Below are 19,750 nucleotides of genomic sequence, written 5' to 3'. Positions count from 1 at the left end.
ATACTTATAAAGCTTTGTTCAAAATGGATGCAAATGCTCCCAGGACCTGGAGTGGGAAAAGTTATAGGCTTTGGGACAGAGCGGGTAGATGGGCAGGATTGGCCCCTAACCAAGATCTATAAAGCTAAGTGCCAAGGTTCAAACAACATCATGTAAGCAAAGTTCACATCTGAGAATGAAGGACTGTGATTTGACTGCTTTCCTGACAAGGCTCCTGGATAATATGTTGGGAAAGGGATTTGATAACAAAAAACACTTGTAGACAATACAGAGAAGGATCAGCAGTACCTTTAAAAGGGTGATGTAGCAACTAGACAACGAACATCCTGGGTCCAGTGTTCAAGTAGATTCATGTTCCCAGGTTCTCTATAATCAACAAGTCCTGAACCTCAAATGACCCCTAAATCCTCCTCCAGTCCTTAGCTTCAAGGGGATCAAGCTTTTCCCAAGACTAACTTAAGGGAACAGGCAGCTTTAGGGTTGATCCAAGGTTCCAAAGCACTAAATTGATGCCGGGAGAACAATATGCAACAGCACAGAAATGGTCCCAGTCTAGAAGCTGCCCCATCCACGCAACATACTCCTTATTCCACAGAACAGAAGAAATTTACAATCACATATATGGTAAGGGACTTCCATCCAGAATATATAAAGAACTCAGACTCAGAAGTTAGGCAAATAACCCAATTTTTAAGTAAGCAAAGGATGTGGACAGACATTTCCCCAAAGAAGATATACAAGTAGCCAAGAAGTTCATAAAAAGATGTTTAACATCATCGTCCTTCAAGAAAATGCAAATCAAAATCACAATGAGATACCACTCCACACGCACTTTGTTGTTGTTGTTTAGTCGCTAAGCTGTGTTTGACTCTTTGCGACCCCATGGACTGCAGCCTACCAGGCTCCTCTGTCCATGGGATTTTCCAGGCAAGAGTACTGGAGTGGATTGCCATTGCCTTCTCCTACATAAGCCACTAAGTTTTATGACTGATTTACGCCCAGACTTTTTTTTTAATCATGAACACCTCACCACCACCATTAGTAACCTTCCAACGGGTATTCAGTACCCTTTTCCTTTCTACCCTTGGTACCAAGTGAAACACCAAATATTGCATATGGGATTGGTTAGTTCCAGAGTCAAGAAGGGTAATTTGATCCAAGGCAGAAAACTCAGATGCTGGCAAACATAAGGCCCAGCCACGATCAGATGGAGATGTGACAAGCTGAGATTAAATACTGATGATGTCTATAAGAAAAGAGTAAATACATTTACAGGGCAGTGACAGGAAGGCTTGAGAGAATTTCGTAGTTGAGTGAGGTTCGGTTTCATAACAGGGAAACTGCTTCTCTCTTAATCCTCTGCAAGAACAGAGGGAAAGCAGGTTCAAGTCCGAACACTGAGGATTTGACTATTAGTTAGGGATTAGCTGGAGAATTGCTCCTTCATCTGGCTGCTTGTGAGGCAGAGAGAAGAGGACCTAGGGGCTGAGGCAAGGTCCCAAAATGACAGGACTCAGGGAGAACAGGCTAACAGCAAATGGGAGGGACTCAGAGGAAAAGAGACCAGGAGTAGAATATACGTGGCTGGGTGGGACCGTATTCTGTTAATCACTTTTCCTGTGCAATTGCATCAAAATTCATAGCTTCCCTCTGAGGGAAAGCCTACTATTTTTCTTATAGATAAACAAACATAAGCCCAGACAGGTTCAGTAACTTGCTCAAGATCACACAGCAAGGAGGGTCACACTCCCAGTCTTAAATAATAATTCTATTGTGTTAACCCTTAATTGTCATCCTCCCTTTCAGGAAACAAAGTCTCACATTCCTGGAACACATGCACCAATGCTCAGCGCCCACCACACACCTGTAATAACAAAAGTGGTTCAACGTCTTTTTCATTGCTATCAGGTGTCGGGGAAAAATGAAACTGACCCAGCCTACGAGTGGTTAGGTCAACAGATGACAGTTTAAGTGGGAGGAATCAGGCTGCTGAAGGGGAAACCTGTATTTCTACTTGTAACCAGCCTACCTAGCTCAAAGTCCGTCAAGCAGTAAAAGAGAAAGTTATTTACATAGCACCAGCAACTTTCGATCCTTTCTAAGAACATCCTATGGACGGGTAAAGAAGCCCACATTACCCCTTCAAAGGGTTAATCTCCTTTAATTGGCCTTCTTATTTGGAAAAGGACTCTGAAGGTGGTAAGTTCAGGGCTTCATGACCTGACCACCTCTTTGGTAGGTCAGTCCATAAGTACAGACGTATACTTGTTTCTTTCCCATTAACGAAGATGCTCAGAGTATCAGAGCTCGTGGGGACTGTGGAGCTAAGGCAGCCCCTTCATTTTCATAGGAGATGCTTGAGGCAAAGCTCCTGGACCAAGGTTAGACAGCCAGTGTTTGGGGATGAAGGGGACACCATCTCCCCAGGCTTGCTTCCTGTCAATGCAAGATTCTGAGTGCATCCTTTAAAGCTGTAAACATGGCATTAATATAGTCTGGTGCCCGGAACTTTTCCAGACCCATCAGCTTTTACCAGGACACGAACTGTGCCTGCATCATTTGGTTTACAAATCCAATCCTTCATAAAACGGTAACTAACCTAATTGAAATGCAGCTTCGGCCATCTCGTCAAGTTCTGCTTCTCTCTGATTTCATGCCTGTTTCATCCACATTTCTTTTCCACCTGATGACAAGCTCATCGGGAACCAAGGATGAGCTGAGGCTCAGGGAGCAAGCACATCAAGCTTTGATCTGCACCTTCCTTACCCTGCAATCAGTCAGTGTCAGAGCCAGAGTGGGTGAGGAGCAAAGACACCTCCAGCATAAAGGGCTACCTTTGTGGAATTAAGAAAAGGTACCCTTTCCTCTGGGAAGCCACAGTCCCACACCACAGCAGGCAGCTTGTCCAGTAGAGTGATGTCTGGATTTCTGTCCCTATTCGCCCCCTTGATCAGAGAGATATCCTTACAGGGCAGCCCCACTAAGAAAAAGGAGGAAATAGGAATTTCTTAACATGGTATTTTTAAAAACTTATGTCACAACCCATTGGTGAGTCATGCAACTATTTTAGGGTTGAAACTAGTATTTGCAGTAGAATAGAAAATATAATATATATATATATAACTGCCTCCCACTTAGGTTTTATTTTCATATGTATATGTAAACATATACATATGTACGTGTATGTGCATGGGTGTGTGTATATACTGAGTCAAGATGTAAAATATGTTTCTTAGTGGGGGTTGTGGTAAAAAATATTTGAAAGTCACTGACTAACAGAGCAGCTTCCTTGGTGGCTCAGATGGTAAAGAACCTGCCTGCAATGCAGGAGACCCGGGTTCAATCCATGGGTCAGGAAGATCCCCTGGAGAAGGGAATGGCAACCCACTTCAGTATTCTTGCCTAGAGAATTCCATGGACAGAGCAGCCTGGCAGGCTACAGTCCATGGGGTCACAAAGAGTCGGACATGACTGAAGTGACTTAGTGTGCGCGCACACACACACACACACACACACAATATGAAATGTGCATCTAATTTGGAGATTTGTTTTGTCTTCATTCCCAACTGCCCAGAGGGAAGCTCTAAGAGAACCAGCATGCATTTACGAGTCAGACAGGTGTGCGTGCTCAGTCGTGTTAAATGCAGTTTAACACCTCTAAATTTGGACCTTAGGCAGTCATTTATGTTTTCTGGTCCTCAGGTTCCTGCTGTGCAGATGGAGATGGTATCTGTTTCAGAATATTGATGTGGTAAGGACGTAGTATCTTTCAGCGCATGTCCAGTTTTCAGATCTCTCTCTTTCGACTGTGGGGAGATCAGGAGAGACCAGTGACCCAGGGACACACATGCAACTGCCACCAAGGGTTTCCACTGCCAGGAGCCGCAAAGGTGAGGAGGTGTAGAGTCCTGCAGGGAACTTTAAACAGTTTTCTCCCATGCAAGTTGTTCTCCTGTCTGCCTGGGAGAACAGCCTCCCACAGTAATGCTTAAGCAAAAATGACTGTTTAGCTAAGTCAATTAAATCATTTGAGTGAAAATACTACAAGGAAGCCGGGTTAGGAAAAGACTTTGGTGCTATGGGCATGGTGAGAATCTGTTTTAGGTAAACGTGTTAGATTGTCACTTTGGCAAGGTTAGAGTATTTCGCATTGTAATGATGAGAGCCTCTGAGGACAGAAATGACAGGCTAAAGTAATCTTTTAGGTGATATGGGTCAAATCTCTCATTTTCCAGATTTGGAGATAGGGTCCGAGGAGGTACAGGATCCACTGAGGTCACATGGCCAGGGCTACACCCCAGTCCCTGGGAACATCATTTCTTAACTCCTGGGTCACAAGGTCTCCCTCTTCAGAATAATTCATCCTTTAAAACAAAAACTGCAGCAACTTCCTGCCTTGATTTAGGTGTGGAAATGTGGGGAAATGCCGCTAAAGGTAGTGATTCTCAGCATATGTTTGTAAGAGATCTTTGAGTCATCACAGCAAACTTTAAAAGTGATGCAAAAGACACATAGGAAATTGGGCAATAAAGTGAAAATTTTAATTATCAAAAAACATATTTTCAACCTCCCGATTAATCAAAGAAATGCATAAAACAATGAAATGTTGTTTTACCTATGAAACTGGTGAACATTAAGAATGGTAATAGTTAACACTACCAAAGATGTAGCAACCAAGCAGAAACTTTAAAAAGCTCAGAAACTTTGTCTCAGAATTTCTGCTTCTCCAAAATAAAAAATACATGTATAAGGCTGCTGGCTGTAGTATCTTTTATAGTAGTGAAATATAATATAAAAATAACTATTTTATGATAATGCTAACCAGTGAACAATGTTTCTGAAAAATATTTAATGATATGAGGAAATGCTCACAATAAGCCAAGTTAAAAAATACTAAAATGGTATATAGTCAATGTAAGTTTAAAGTTGTACATATCCAATATCATTTCAACTTATTTAGGTATATATGTGTGTATGTGCATGTGTGAGAGTATGTGTGTGTGTGTGAGAAAAATCTGGACGAATAAATGCAAAAATGTGCATAGTTATTTCTAGATGGTAAAATGGAGAGATTAGAGGCTATTTAAAATTTTCTTTTTTGTATATTGATGTGTTTTTATAATCCTATATGATGAATACATTAAGTATCTGACAAAAATATTATTTAAAAAACAAATCTACAACTTAGACTTCTACAAATCTACAATTTCTGTTAGAATTGCCTTTTAGATTTGACTCAAAATTTGCCATTGGTAGGATCTTTTGTAGATATGGAGTTTTACTATATACACTGTCAGATTACATTAAACATTCTGAAAGTATACGATTAAAATACATATTAGCATCCCTTGCTATATGCACTATCATTTGACAAATCCAAAACCTAAAACATAATTCTGGTAATATGATGGATGAAACATTCAGAGAAATCATTTTCAGTATATACACCTCAAATTATACTAGGTGTATATATATTATATGTATCTAATGAATTATATATTAATACATAACATAGGTTAGACATTATATTTTATGTATTTTAAAATTCCCCATCTATATTAGGTGAGGAAGCAGTATTTGCTGTTCCCCAGTGGCCAGAGACATGGATTGTAGAAGCTATGAACACGAGGCCTGATAGGGAGTAGGGGACCTCCTCCATCCACTCCCAATGGGAGACCTCCACTCCCAATGAACTAGAAACCCTGAAGGGTTGACACTCTTAGTGGGTGAATGAGGGGGAAAAAATCTGCCTACCAAAGGGACATAGTAGAATATGCCTATTTTGGACTTGGTTTTGAGTGCTACTGAAGAAAGAAAAAAATAGTCTCCTTTAAGAATTTACAACCATGGGCTCATTCCTGGATTTGGAGTCTGAATTCATACTACCTAGGTAAAAAAAGTTAAACATTCAGGTTAGAATGATTCCGGGTTGGTTGAGTTCCCAGGCACTTGACAGAGAAGCAAACGAGTCCTCTCTCTGGGGATACACTTAGAACCCAGATTTCAGTGTCGCTCCACAGGTCAAGTCCAAAGAATACAAGTTCAAAGTTTTAAAAGAAATCATTAAATATAAAAAGAAACAACCCCACATGAAACATAAAACACCACAACTAGACCTGCAAGCATACTAACACTAGAAATACCAATTATGAATTAAAATATATTTAGAAAACTAAAGTTCAGTTCAGTTCAGTCGCTCAGTCCTGTCCGACTCTTTGCGACTCCATGAATCGCAGCACGCCAGGTCTCCCTGTCCATCACCAATTCAAAGAGGGCATTAAATAATAAAGGAAGAAGAAACAATGAAAATCAACATGATGGTGGTGAAACTGAGCCACAAAAACCTTCTAGAAAGGAAAAATGTAATAATAACAATTAGAAATGAAACAGATGCAGGTTAGATAAAATTGAAGAGAAAATCAGAAAGTAGAATGCAGATATAAAAAAATGATAAGAAAGAAGAACACACAAAAAGATGAATGGTTTAAAGACATGGAGGAAGGCTGAGATGATACAATGTATATCCAATCAGAATTCTAAATGAGATAGAGGCCAAATTGGTGGGAGGCACTAAATCCTCAAATTCAGGAAGTCCAATGAATCACAATGGAGATAAATAAGTGAGAAAATCACACCTGACAGAGCATCAAGAATATGCTGAACACCAAAAACAAAGAGAAGAACCTTATAAAGTAGTCAAAAAGAACAAACTTCTTACAAAGGAGAGACATTCACACCAGCAGCAGTCTTTTCAATGGCAAAAATGGAAGTCAGAGGCAGTGAAATTATTATTGCTATTTCAAAGTGGAATGGGAAAATAACTTTCTACCCACCAAAGCTATCCTTCAAGAACAAAAGTGTAAAACAGATCTGTGAGCAAATAAAAATTTAGCAGATACTATTAACAGATTCTTGCCAAAGGACCTTAAAAAGACAGTAAGTCAGTACAGGAAAAAACCATAGAGAAAAGTACAATGAAAAAAGAAGGGACAATAAAAACTAGTAAAAATGTAGATATATCTAAAAACATTGATGGCATAATGTCTAATTTGAAGGATTAAAAATGTGAAGGTTATACTTCAATAAAACTGTTATGAAACACCAAGGTACAACTTTGATTGTAGACTTCAAATTATTTACAATGGGGGAGAGTTGACTGAGGGCCTCCCTTGTAGCTCAGTCGGTAAAGGATCTGCCTGCAGTGCAGGAGACCTGGGTTCGATCCCTGGGTTGGGAAGATCACCTGGAGAAGGAAATGGCAACCCACTCCAGTATCCTTGTCTGGAAAATCTCATGGACAGAGGAGCCTGGTGGGCTGCAGTCCATGGGGTCGCAAAGAGTCAGACACGACTGAGCGACTAACACTAACTAAGGCCCTTAGGATGTTTAGCAGGAGTGTAAAGATACTAGCTTTATACTCTGTTGAGTTAAATATATTCATTAAAAAATTTAGGGTAAACACTAAAAGAAAAGAAATAGGATGTATAAATTCCAAACTACTAACGGGAAAAACAGACTTAGAAAAAAAATCCACCCCCACAAAAAGGAGAAAAAGTGATGAAAAGAAACAGATCAAAACAAACAGAAAGTACAGAATAGCATGATAGGAAAGAATTGAAATGTAATAGTAATCACAATCAACATAAGTAAACTAAATATTCCAGCTGAAAGATAATGATTGCCAAACTGAATTAAACAAAATGCTGCTATATGCTGTTACTAGAGACTTTTCTAAAAAGATGTTCTTGTCGCCTCACAGAGTGACTTAATCTAATTCCTTGTTAAAGTTAAAATACAAATTATCTGGTTCTACCAAAAAAAAAAAAGAAAAGAAAAAATGAATGAGATGGGGAAAAGGAGAAAGGAAGAAAGTAGGAAGGGAAGCGGTGGTAACTCCTAGCTCTCAACGTTGTCAGGATTCACAAAGTGAATTTTTTGCTGGAGAAACCAGGGTAGCAAGGGGAACAGATATGTGCAACCTGACCTTTGTGAATAAAAATCCACTGGGCTTTCTGAGTCTCTCAAAGTGCCTCCTTCACTCTCTGAATCATATGCAGTAACTGAAGGGTTTGCTTTAACATAAGTAGAGGGAAACAAAACAAGGAAAATAGCATCATGCTGTATTCCTAGATCAACAAACAGACTTGGATACTGTGATTTATAAGAAATATATATTTGGTCATTAAGATGACCAAAATACATTTCTCATATATATTTGGGCTTTGTTCATAGTTCCCAGTTCATGGTTCCCAAAACCCCTGGAATCTCCTAAGTGTGGAGAGTGACACAGGTGTCTTTCATTATGTTAATAAGGCAACTTTTAGAAAGCACCTAAGGATTGGGGCTGGTGACTAATGGAGCCAACTGGATGATTAAAAGTTGGAATTTTCAGTCCCACTCCCTTCCAGCAAGGACAGATGAGCTGGAGAGATAGACTGCACTTCCCACCTACTGGTGTGAGGCGTTAGTCACTTAGTCGTGTCTGACTCTTTGCGACCCCATGGACTGTAGCCCACCAGGCTCCTCTGTCTGTGGAATTCACTAGACAAGAATACTGGAGTGGGTTGCCATTCCCTTCTCCAAGGGATCTTCCTGACCCAGGGACTGGACCTGGGTCTCCTGCATTGCAGGCAGATACTTTACCGCTGAGCCAGCAGGGAAGCCCAAGAAGGGCTGGAGGGCAAATCAACTGCCAATTGTCGATGATTTGATCAACTATGCCCATGTAATGCAGTCTCCATGGGTGCGTATGTGCTATATCGCTTCAGTAGTGTTCGACTCTTTGCAACCCTATGGACTGTAGCCCACCTCTGTCCATGGGATTCTCTAGGCAAAAATACTGAAGTGAGTTGCCATGACCTCCTCCAGGGGATCTTCCTGATCCAATGCCAGAGTTCAGAGAGCTTCGGGAGTTGGTGAACACCTGGAGATGCTGGGAGAGTGGCGCCTGGAGAAGGTTCCCTACCTTCCCCATGCCTCAGCTGGCTGTCCCTGAGTCGTACCCTTTTACAATCAACCAGTGATCTAATAATGAAATGTTTCTCTTAGTTTTGTGAGATCCTCTAGCAAATTCATTGACCCTGAGGAGGGGGTCACTGGAACCTCTGACTTATAGTCAGTCAGAAGCACAGGTAACAAACTGGACTGGTGACTTGCTTCTGAAGTGGGGGTGGAGAGGGCAGTCTTATAGGAATGAACCCTTAACCTGAGGAAAACTGATGCTATCTCTGGGCAGACAGTGTCAGAATTGAGTTAAATTCTTGGCCACCCTGCTGGTGTCTGAGAATTCCTTGGTGTTATGTGGGAAGCAGCCCCACCCCCACCCCCACACATTTGAATTGGGTCCAGGCCAGGAACTCAAAAGAACACTGCAATCACAGGTTTCTAGACGGTTAAGAAGTTTAGTGCCTAGGTTTTCTTTCGAGGACAGAGAGTTTCCAAGTCTATCAAGTAATACTTGCTTATTACAAGGACGAGCTTACCTTGCCTTCTTTGAAATCTGTACATTAATTTTATTAATTTATTTGCTGGGTATGGAGGGTGGACAAAGGTTGAATTTATAATATGTTCTTTGCCTTAGGAAAGCTTGGGACTATACATTTGCATTTATATAATTATTTATGGTTTAGTATCTTATCAGAAACATTTTACTTTATGAAGAATATTTATAACACTGTCTCAATTTCGATTTTCCCATGACCATTACAACAATTTGCACTGCAAACACTCTGCTGGCAAGCAACTTTTCAGGAACATACAAAATGAATAAAGCAAGGCACACCTACATTACTAAGTAGCCTGCCTTCAACTATCCAGCTTTAAGCATCTTTATTTAGACCATTCCCTTCATTTGAACTGGGCTGACTTGCTGTCAGATTACAGTGCCAAGTCTAAGAAGAAGTTAAATACCATGGACAGCTGCTTTCTAGGCCAATGACAGCCTAGCACCATAGCAGATCAACGGACCTCAGCAGCCACGCCAGGCACACAGCAAAACACACCAGATGCCCTCAAAGTCCACTGCTTCACATCCTGCAGGATTCAAATTAATTCCTTAGCAGCCATGGAGAGGTTTTTAGAAGAAGGTCCCAGTCATTCATAAATAAAAATACACTGAAAACAAAAAATCTCTGCTTAGCATAGATATATCAAAACCACAGTCAATGGCCTACTTACTGCAAGTAAAATTCTACAAAATAAACTTTCAGGACTGCAAAGGTATTTGAAGGTTTCCTTCAGGAGTTTATAATATCTTCTCTGCATATATTTACTATATATGAAATTAAGCTTATAAATATTATAATATGGCAAATATCACATGCCCCTAAGAGAGACAATGGCCTGCTTAACTCGATGATTCACTGACATGAACTATAATATTCAAGAAATATTTTGAAATACTCAAATTTGAAGTACTTTATTCTGATTCACTTTCCACTTAAGAACAAAAGATGAAAGAAAGGGAACTAACACTTACTGAACAACCCACATTTGCCAAGGACTATGTTAGCGGCTAAATATTCATTTCGTCATTTAACAATTTTTCCAACTTTATGAAGCAGGTATTATTATTTTCATTTTCCTAATTAGGAAACTGAGGCTCAGTGAGTTTATGTGACTTCTTTGAGGTTACAAGGCTTATTACACACCTGAGTTAAAACCTTTTTTCCCTGAGTCAAAGTCCAGGGTCTCTTTACCATGTCATGACACTAAATGATATGTTTTTAAAGGATGCTATTATCACTAAAAGATGTAATAAAAAAGTCAAATTAAAAAGCCACACGCCAGGTGGAATAGTTAAATAAAATGGGAAACTATTATTTAACTATGAGAAAAACATTCACATTTTCTATTTTTCCATGCTCCATAGTTTGCCCCATCATCAGTAATGAAACCAAATGAAGATTTTCAACTTGTTCATGAAGCAAATAGTTTCAAAGATATTTCACTGCCTACAGCTCAGCAGAGTTGATGAGTTTCCAGGAAGAACCATGATGACCTGTATCAAAATCTCTAAATATGTTTCCTTCACTTTCCCATACTCCCCTGCTCTATAACTGCACATATAAAACAATGAGGTAGCCTTGCCTAAAACAGGCTTAGTATTTTGCTTCCTAAATTCCTGTACAGCACATTTCTCTCTATGAAGACTCAATCAAGGAATGTCTTTGGCTTGGCTCTGAGTGGTCTGATGATGTTAGAAGCACTGACTTAGGTAGGAAAGGGGGGTGGGGTATATAGCCAGAAATCAACTTTTTAGATCAGAGAACAACAGCGCCAAGCTCAAGGACCCGTCTCCTTGAGACACCTTCTGTTCAGTGCTCAGAGAGCAAAATTTCCACAAGATTCTGAAATCAGACATCTGATACAAACAAGCTGCTGAAAAACTTTTTTCCAATAAAATTCAAAAGTAAAACTGGCAAGGTGAAATTTCGTAAAGGAAATCACACATCATTATGTATTGGTCCACCTAAAAATATCTGTGTTCTAGTATACCAAATAAGACATAGCAATGTTAAAAAATTCTGGCCCCATGATAATTTATGGTTCAATCTAGTTTCTGAATGCCAAAATAAATGATAATCATTAAATGAAACAACTAAAACTATTTGGTGCTCAAAGGAAAACAATACGATGAACATATTTTTGGGGTAAATCAGAAACAGGAGATATAGTCATGAATATAATCTGCTTTCTTTTTTAATTAGGTAAGTCCAGAATTCCAAAATTTTTTAGATGCACAATATTAAGCATAGCAAAAATTATAACAACTTTAAGGAATGTCAGCCTAAGTTATTGACTTTTAAATTACCATAAAAATGACACGACAGTCACCTAATATAGTAGGGTAAAAATCCTGCAAGAGCTGATTTAATGAGTGACACAATTTATTAAAAACTGTCTGTAGACCATATTTTAAAAGTTATTACTAAATGCACAAAACCAGTTTCTCCCTTCTTAGCAGAATACAAAATACCCCTGCAATCTTCAATATATCATTGGACCACTCTGCAAATTCCTTTTTCATGCTTGTTGCCAATATAACCTTTAGCCGAGTTCTGTGTTTAAGTTAATTAAGTTCCACTGTGCCGTAACAAAACGAAAAGTACTGAGTTCTCAAAAAGACTTTTTATCCTTGATGTGCCCCGGATATTTATAAGGCACCAAATCATTTCCTTGCCTCTAAAAAATCTGCCTTTCCCTTGGCAACTGTTCAGCATTCTAATTGGAATAAACACATAGACTACTAATGCAAACCACTTAAACTTGCAGTCAGTTTTGAGAAGATAGCTTGAGGGATCATGTTTTGGGCTACAAAATTAGACCAGGGAGGGGGCTCCAGTGATGACCCTATCGTATGCCCTTAAGGATACAGACTAGTATCACATCTGAATATTATTTGCCATGGTTTTTTTTTTTTTTCTTACTACAGTTTCTAACAACCAACCATACACTGAGGGATAGGTTAGAAAAAATACATTCCAGAATATTTCTCTTTTGCATGGAATAAATAGAAATATCACTAGTAGTTTTTTGTCTGCACTTTGCTTCTGTTTCATGGCTGCCACAAAAACGATAGATGGTCATGAAACTTGAAAATAGAGGAATTACGCTAAATTAATATCATTTTTTTCTTCACTCTGGAAAAACATCTCACCCTCCACTTAACGTTTGTTTTCTGCATACATGAGAATGTCCCCAGATTCCAGAATGAAAAGTCTTCATATGTATTTTGGTTTTCTGTTTAAAATCACAATCTGAGATGACATTCCAATGTTAGGATATAAATCAAAACTGCATCACTTACTTAACACAAAATTTTACTAATTTTCCCATTAGTAAACATTACTGATTATTTTTAAAAATTAACCTATATTTTTTCAGATCAATTTCTTCTAAGTTCTTTACCAGTTTACTTGCTACCTATGTGATAGGATGACCACTGTTGTCTTTAAAACCCCTGCAAGTCCTACTCTAGAAAATATTTTGGGTCATGTTTAACATGGTGTGCAAAATGGGCATCGAACTACAGAGGCAGGCAGCATGGCTTGCCACTGACTCTCATGGATCCTGATCTGTGCCTGGTCGAGTGGTCTGAAGCATCACTGTGTGGATCAAGAAGCATGGCCATGACCCACTTGAACGACCAATCGTGTGAGGCTCTAGGCTGCTGACTTATAGGTCCATATTTGGTGACACAGACACACTTTCTTTGCTGAGCACCTTTAAAGAGATGGTTCATGATAACTGTCATATGTTCATTTAAATAGAAAAAGCCCTGCAATGTGCAAAGGACACACACATACTTTCCCATGAAAATAAAACTGCTCACAAAATTGCTATGCCTCCTTGCACAAAATAAGACACAAATAACTGCTGAGTCTTCTCTGGGAAGCTTATGTAACCTATATTTACAAATGTTTTACTCTGAGGCAAACAGCTTGAGAATTTAGTAGACATTCTCCACAGTACCCCCCAATTTTTCCCACTGTGATAGTCTGGCTATCAAAGAACTGAAGAAAGTACCCTGCTATCCATTACAGCCCCCAACGCCATCCGATTAAAAAAGTGGCAGATCTCAAAAACTAAGAATTCAGAGCTATGGCCAAGAAGAACATTAAATAAACAACCACTGCCACCAACCTTTGGTTGGGCCTCTGGCGCTGTCATCTTGACGACTTTGTTGCGATTTATCATTTGCTTCACCCATCTTTCTACTTGGACGTTGAATTTCATGAAAACCACATAGCCAAAGTAAGCTGTCAAGAGAAGCAAGCTCTCCCACCACATGATAAAGTTATCCAGGAAAAATATGATCAGCATGATTAAGTCAATGATGTAGAAGGACACATCCCGAAAGAGTGGCCACCATGTCAGGTTTAAGATTTCTCTGGAAAACAGGGCGCACATGCCAATGACAAAGAGGATATTGAACACCGCTGAGCCCACGATTGTGCCAATGCCAACATTGCTGTGAGCAATAAACACCCCTATGAGAGACGTGAAAAGTTCTGGCGCTGAGCCCCCGGCAGCCATGAAGGTGGCTCCAGCCACATCATCAGAGATGCCCAGTTTTTCGGTGATGACAGTCAACGAGGGAACAAAGAACTCGTCACAGACAATGGCTAAGGCTATGAACATGTAGATCATCCCAATGACATGGAGAATGATGGCGCCTTTTCTTCGTTGCTCGAGGGAAAAGATGTCTCTGGGGTAGTCTCCTTGGGCATGATCTGTACTATTCTCAGATATGCCTTCCTGAGAAAGAGCTGGCTGTGGAGTATAATCTCGAATCTTGTCATTTAAATCTAAGAGAGTTCTTTCGTGGTAACCGTGTGCTGCCCCGGGGCCACTTGCACCCCTGGCCTCTCCTGTGCTCTGTGTCTCTGTCTCAGAAAAGGCACTGATTGAAAATGGGACAGTGCTAATGGCTACCAGGCCTATGAAAAGGCCTAGGATTCGAATCAACTTGAGTTTTTTCCTGACATTATAATGTCTCCTGCAGCCAGACGGTGACTTATCTGAATACCATTTCTCAAGGAAAGAGATGGTGGCGCTTTGGTGCAGATCCATCCTGGGTCTTCTGGTGGATGTGAGGTTCTAAATTTGTAGACTCAACCAGATGGTTCTTTCATACTTTGCTTTGCTTTACAGGTAACAGTGCTTGTGAGGCGCTTCCACAATCAGGGATTCTTAGGCTTCACAGGAAATATTTTCAACATTTATGCTTAAATAAAAATAAAAACAAGGATACGTGAATCATAAAATCATGCATTTTTTTTAAACAAAATAATTTAGCAGATATGAAAAAAATCCTATCCTATAGCAAGCCATGAGACCTTGGGTTAAATTCCTTAATTCTTCTGAACTTCAGTTTCCCCATTTCAAAAATTAGGACAATGACAGCACCTACCACCAAGGAATGCTTTGAGGATGATTTAAAAGATATGAAGCAGTAAAAGTAGGATGTGACATATTAGGCACTTATTAAAATGTGTGTACAAAGGCAAACATTTGGGTAAATACATAGACTACATATTTGTGTGTGTTAAATAAAAAAATGTTATAGATGTAGATGAAAATCTCTGTTTATCCCACCTTAAATCATGTAACAAATAACATCCCAGTGCTCACTTCCTTTAGATTTATCTACATATTTGACAAACGAACCATTGCCTTTTCTTTTGTTCCAATTATATAATTCCAGTTGCAGGCACACTTTTCGGATTTAATCTGTCACTTGGAAAGGGCTGAGTGCTGGAGGATCAGCACTCTTTTTCTGGACACTTAATACTCTCAGGCTCTTATTTTTCATGAAAACCCTCTCCTGTATATCAAATACAGATAAGAAGCCCTTTAAAAATTTAAGTTTAAAAGAATGTTCTGATGATGTGAACAAACTGTCTTCCCTAAATATCTAGATATTATTTTCAGCTAAAGCTTTAAAAAAAAACAAAAAACAAAAAACAACCTTTAGTCATATTTAAAATACACAACTTGGTAAATCAAACAATTCCTAACAAGTAGGCTATTTCAAGAGATCAAATATGTATTTCATAAATAATATGCACGTTGCAGTAATACCTCTGTCCACAAAAATCTGCCCAAAATAGCCCCGACACTGACCCTCTAGTAGTTTAGACAGTCAAGCAGTTTTCATTCTCAGCCTCCACAGAGAAGGGTGAAATACCTAGATAGACAGTTGACATTCTAAAGATTCCTGTTTTTAATTTCTTTAAAAAACGGTTTTGATTGGGGGTGGGTTTCTTGGATCAACGATTTCATTTTAGAGGCATTCTCTGAGATCATCTCAGGTGTAAAGCAAGCTAATTAAACATGCGCCAGTTACACATTGAGATTAGCTGGAACTCAGGTTTGCAGAGGGAGCCCAAACCAACCTAGGCTGAGATGCTGTTCCTCCTGAGATAAACCTAACCCCGCACAGATTCCCGGCTGGCTGGCAGATGTCTATGCTTAGCGTGAACGATTAAGCGACTCACTGCGCTCCGGGGATTGTCACAATGCTGGGCCGGGGCAAACGGCACGGACGGACTCAACTCCCAGGGTGCGCTATCGGCTCCAGCCGGAGCCTGACTCGACCAGCAAACCCACCGCTCCGCTGCACGCGAACAGCCTCCGCCGGCCAAGTGCACCCCCAGCTACGCCCGAACTTTGCCTTGTGTGGTCCCAAACTTTCCCTGGTGGGTTCACAGGAAAATAAAACTAAAGGACAGACGCCTCACTAGAGAGCCGGGAGCTGGGATGCAGCGTGGGGAGGGGCTTGGCCGGCATCTCCCAGAATCGCTGGTGGGTAGCTGGGGAAGGGGAGCGTCCCTCTTAGCGCCTCCCCGACAGCAGGCCCCCCACCCCGAGCCGGAAGCAGGGCGGTTTGGGTGGGAGAAGCAGGGGGTGCTCAGAAGCCGCACCCGGGAGCTGAGAGAGTTGGCTAACTCCTTTCGGGGCCTGGGGCGCCCACGTCCTCCGCGAAGCCACCTGTGAGTCTGCCGCCGGATGCACGCCATCCGGATCCAGGGACCCCGACCTCTGCGGCCCCCGAGCCCGGCGGCTGGTCTGGGTTCGGCCGCCCGCACTTACCGGGATCCGCCAGGAAGACGCGCACACTGCGGGGGCCCGAGCGCGGCCCGCCGCTCCGGTCCTCCGCCTCCTCCGGCCCTCCGCCTCCTCGCTCCGAGGCCCGGGCTGCGGCTCGCACTCGCCGCCGCTCTCGCCGTCCGGGGCTGGGCTCGGGAGGAGACTGAGCCGCCGCGAGCCCCGCGCGCCGCCTCTGGTGCTGCCTGGCCCCCTCCGGCCCCTCCCTCTCGCCTCTGCGCGGGGAGCGTGGCCGCAGCGCGCTCGGCTCCCGCGCCCTCTGCTCCACGCCTCCTGGGCGCAGAGGCGACGCCGGCTGCGGTCTCTTAGGAGATTTCTCCGCAGTGGGGACAGGGGTCAGGATTTGCAGACGGGCAAGGACGAAGAGGAGAAATCATACAGGTCGGTGACGCGCCTGACTCCTTAGACCTGAAAGTATTGCCAACTTTGGGGTCATCTCTGCCAGGCCCCTTCTCTCCAATTATCTGCAGAAAGTGACAGCAGTCACATATTTCTTTAGGAGGCGATGTAATGTGTGATGATGGTAAAGACGATCACTGAAAAGGCAGGGAGGCCTGCAGGGTTGTGTGTCCGGGCCTAGGGTTTGTGAAGTCTCGGCTTTGGCTGGTTGGGACCCTGAAGGATCATTAGTCTTGCAGGCTGACCTTTAATTTTGTGGCTGATGAAGCTGAGACCCAAGACTGTCATTTTGAGTCATAGACAGCGTTCATACGCTGGCCTCTGGACTTCGTGCCCAGTGCTTTTCCCTGCCCTGTCAGGAAAACAAGACCCCCTAGACCACAAGATATTGAGTCAGGCTTGTTGGGGACTGGAGGCAAAATCTGAGCCGAAGAGTGGGCGAAGATGAGACAGACCGGCTACTGGCGGAGGCCCCATTTACCTGACCCTGTGATAACCGCCAGAACTGCCAAGAGATACTCACTAGGAGAAACCTTTCATCAGACGTTTTCCCCTCTCCTTACCCTCCACCCTCTTCCTATTTTCCACTTAGGGTTTCTTCATGCTTTCCTGGGACTAGGGGAAACGTCCGTCGTATCTGGAAAATGCACCACCTTTGACTTTGGGTAAAACTTTATACTCAGACCTCTACACGTCCCTGATAAGTCAAGAGAAGCCTTGAGAAACTTGAAATCTCTTTTTCTCCCACCAAAGCCAGGCATTTAAGATTATAATCTTGCTAAGGATTTAAAGTCTTATTCTGGAAGTCATTGTGTGAATTTTTAATATTTGCCTGTTATTTTGGAAGATTCCAGACAGTTACAAATAGGACAGTATAATGAACCTCCAATGGGGCCATCACCCTCCTTGAACAACAATCAACTCACTGTCAATCACATTTCATTTATACCCATTTTCTCCATGCCATCATTTTAAAGCAAATCCCAGATATTGTATCATTTTAATTGTAGATATTTACAGAAATCAAGGAAGCTATCAATCACTTCCAGGTTATGTCAGGAAGACTAAGGAATCAATTGAAATAGGCTCCCCCTGACAAGGATGGATCAATCTGAGCACCAAAAATTGATAATAATTGGAATTGTTTCAAATGTATCAAGTATGATTATATCTGTAAGTTCATAATGATTCTATAGTAACTTGATAGGTCACTGTTGATGGGTAAGAAGTAATGAACTCATTATTTTCAAATTGTTTTAGAAAAAAGAAAACAATCATGGATTTAATTTGCCCTTTCCATACAAATTGGACTTCAGGGTAACCAACTGTGCATGTGTGCTAAGTCCCTTCAGTCCTGTCTGCCTCTTTGCAACCCTATGGACTGTAACCCACCAGGCTCCTCTGTCCATGGGATTCTCCAGGCAAGAATACTGGAGTGGATTGTCATGCCCTCCTCCAGGAGATCTTTCTGACCCAGGGATGGAACCCGAGCCCCCTGCATTGGGAGCACAGAGTCTTAGCCACTGGACCACCATGGAAGTTCCACATCATTGGAATTTTTTTACAGGAAGAAATAGCTCTAGAGTTATAGTGATAATAAACAACTTTACATTGTTTTGGACTTGACATTTAGTCTAAAGGAAAACAAAATTCTACTAAATTTTCTTAAGGGCAAAGTGGAAGAAAGAAAACTGAGTGAGCCAGGGAGTTGTGGGCAACAAAAGTAAAGATGAAGTATTTATATTTCTTTGTCAGTTTAACCATCTCTTTTTTCCCTCTCTTCTGACACAATACTGTTTTTCCTACTTTCTATTATAATTTCCGGCTTCTCTGTTATCAATATCTATAGACAATAGAACATAAATGAAGGATTCAATTGTGCACAAAAGCAGAGTTCCCAACCTTGACTGTTGTTAAACCTTAGAATCGATGGGTGATAGTTTTAAAAGACGCCCGACAATGACCTCCTTCTTTTCCCCTTATTATGAGCTCCTTGAGGGCAAGAATCAGTATCATGTATTTTCCAGCATCAAGCACAGTGCTTGACATCCATTCAGCATATAGCTGTGAAATGAATTAATGAGTTGCAGCAAATGCAGTTCATTTAAGGAGAGTGGGCCAATCAAAAGGGTACAGGTTATGCGGCAGTAACAAGGAGCTCAGAAAATCACAGTGACTTGAAACAACAAAGGTTTCTGTCTCTCATTCACCCTACCTGTGCTCTGTGAATTTTGCTGTGTCATCTCATGCCTGTCTCCAAGTTGGTGACTATCTAGAACACTGCCAGTTGCTGTCACAAAGAAAAGATACATGGCAAATCTTGTACTTGCTTCAGTTTGGAAGTGATGCATTAAGGCTACTCTCACTTCACTGACTAAAGCAAAAAGCATGGCCATATCTATCTTCAAGGAAGCTAGAAAGTACAGTTGCACTATGTGATTGGCAGAAGAATGGTAAGATTTGGTGGTCAGCACTAATGACTGCCATGATGGAGCAAAAAAAAAAAAAAAGAGAGAACTAACATTTATTATGCACCTATCATGAACTAGAAGTTTTCACCTATCTCTTCTCAATCTCATGAGTTTTGCACTATTACTATTCCCATTTTATAGATCAATCAACTGAGGCTCAGTGAGGCTAAGTAGCTTGCCAATATTAAGCAGCTCTCATTTGTACCCAATATTGGCTCCAAATTCCACATTCTTTCTGCTAATCCTCACTGTATATGACTGAAGTTTTT

At 41.2% G+C, this 19,750-nt stretch overlaps 1 protein-coding gene across 3 annotated transcripts in view; it reads right to left on the bottom strand.

Moving 5' to 3' along the window:
• Positions 1–16,890, bottom strand: part of SLC24A2 (solute carrier family 24 member 2) — a 292,349-nt gene extending 275,459 nt beyond the window's left edge. The window contains exons 1-2 of one of the 3 annotated variants that reach the window (XM_061425191.1): positions 16,597–16,890; positions 13,645–14,728 (exon numbers count right to left, since the gene is read on the bottom strand). In XM_061425191.1, the coding sequence (XP_061281175.1) occupies positions 13,645–14,574 (930 nt within the window). In that variant the 5' untranslated portion in view covers positions 14,575–14,728; positions 16,597–16,890. The remainder of the gene's footprint in view (positions 1–13,644; positions 14,729–16,596) is intronic. The other 2 variants (XM_061425193.1, XM_061425194.1) reach the window with 2 other exon arrangements.
• Positions 16,891–19,750: the final 2,860 nt, after the last annotated feature.

Source organism: Bos javanicus, chromosome 8, assembly GCF_032452875.1.
Source record: "Bos javanicus breed banteng chromosome 8, ARS-OSU_banteng_1.0, whole genome shotgun sequence".
NCBI classification, from domain to species: Eukaryota; Metazoa; Chordata; class Mammalia; order Artiodactyla; family Bovidae; genus Bos; species Bos javanicus.
Note: the sequence above shows the minus strand (reverse complement) of the source record. Positions and strands in the feature narration are given on the sequence as shown.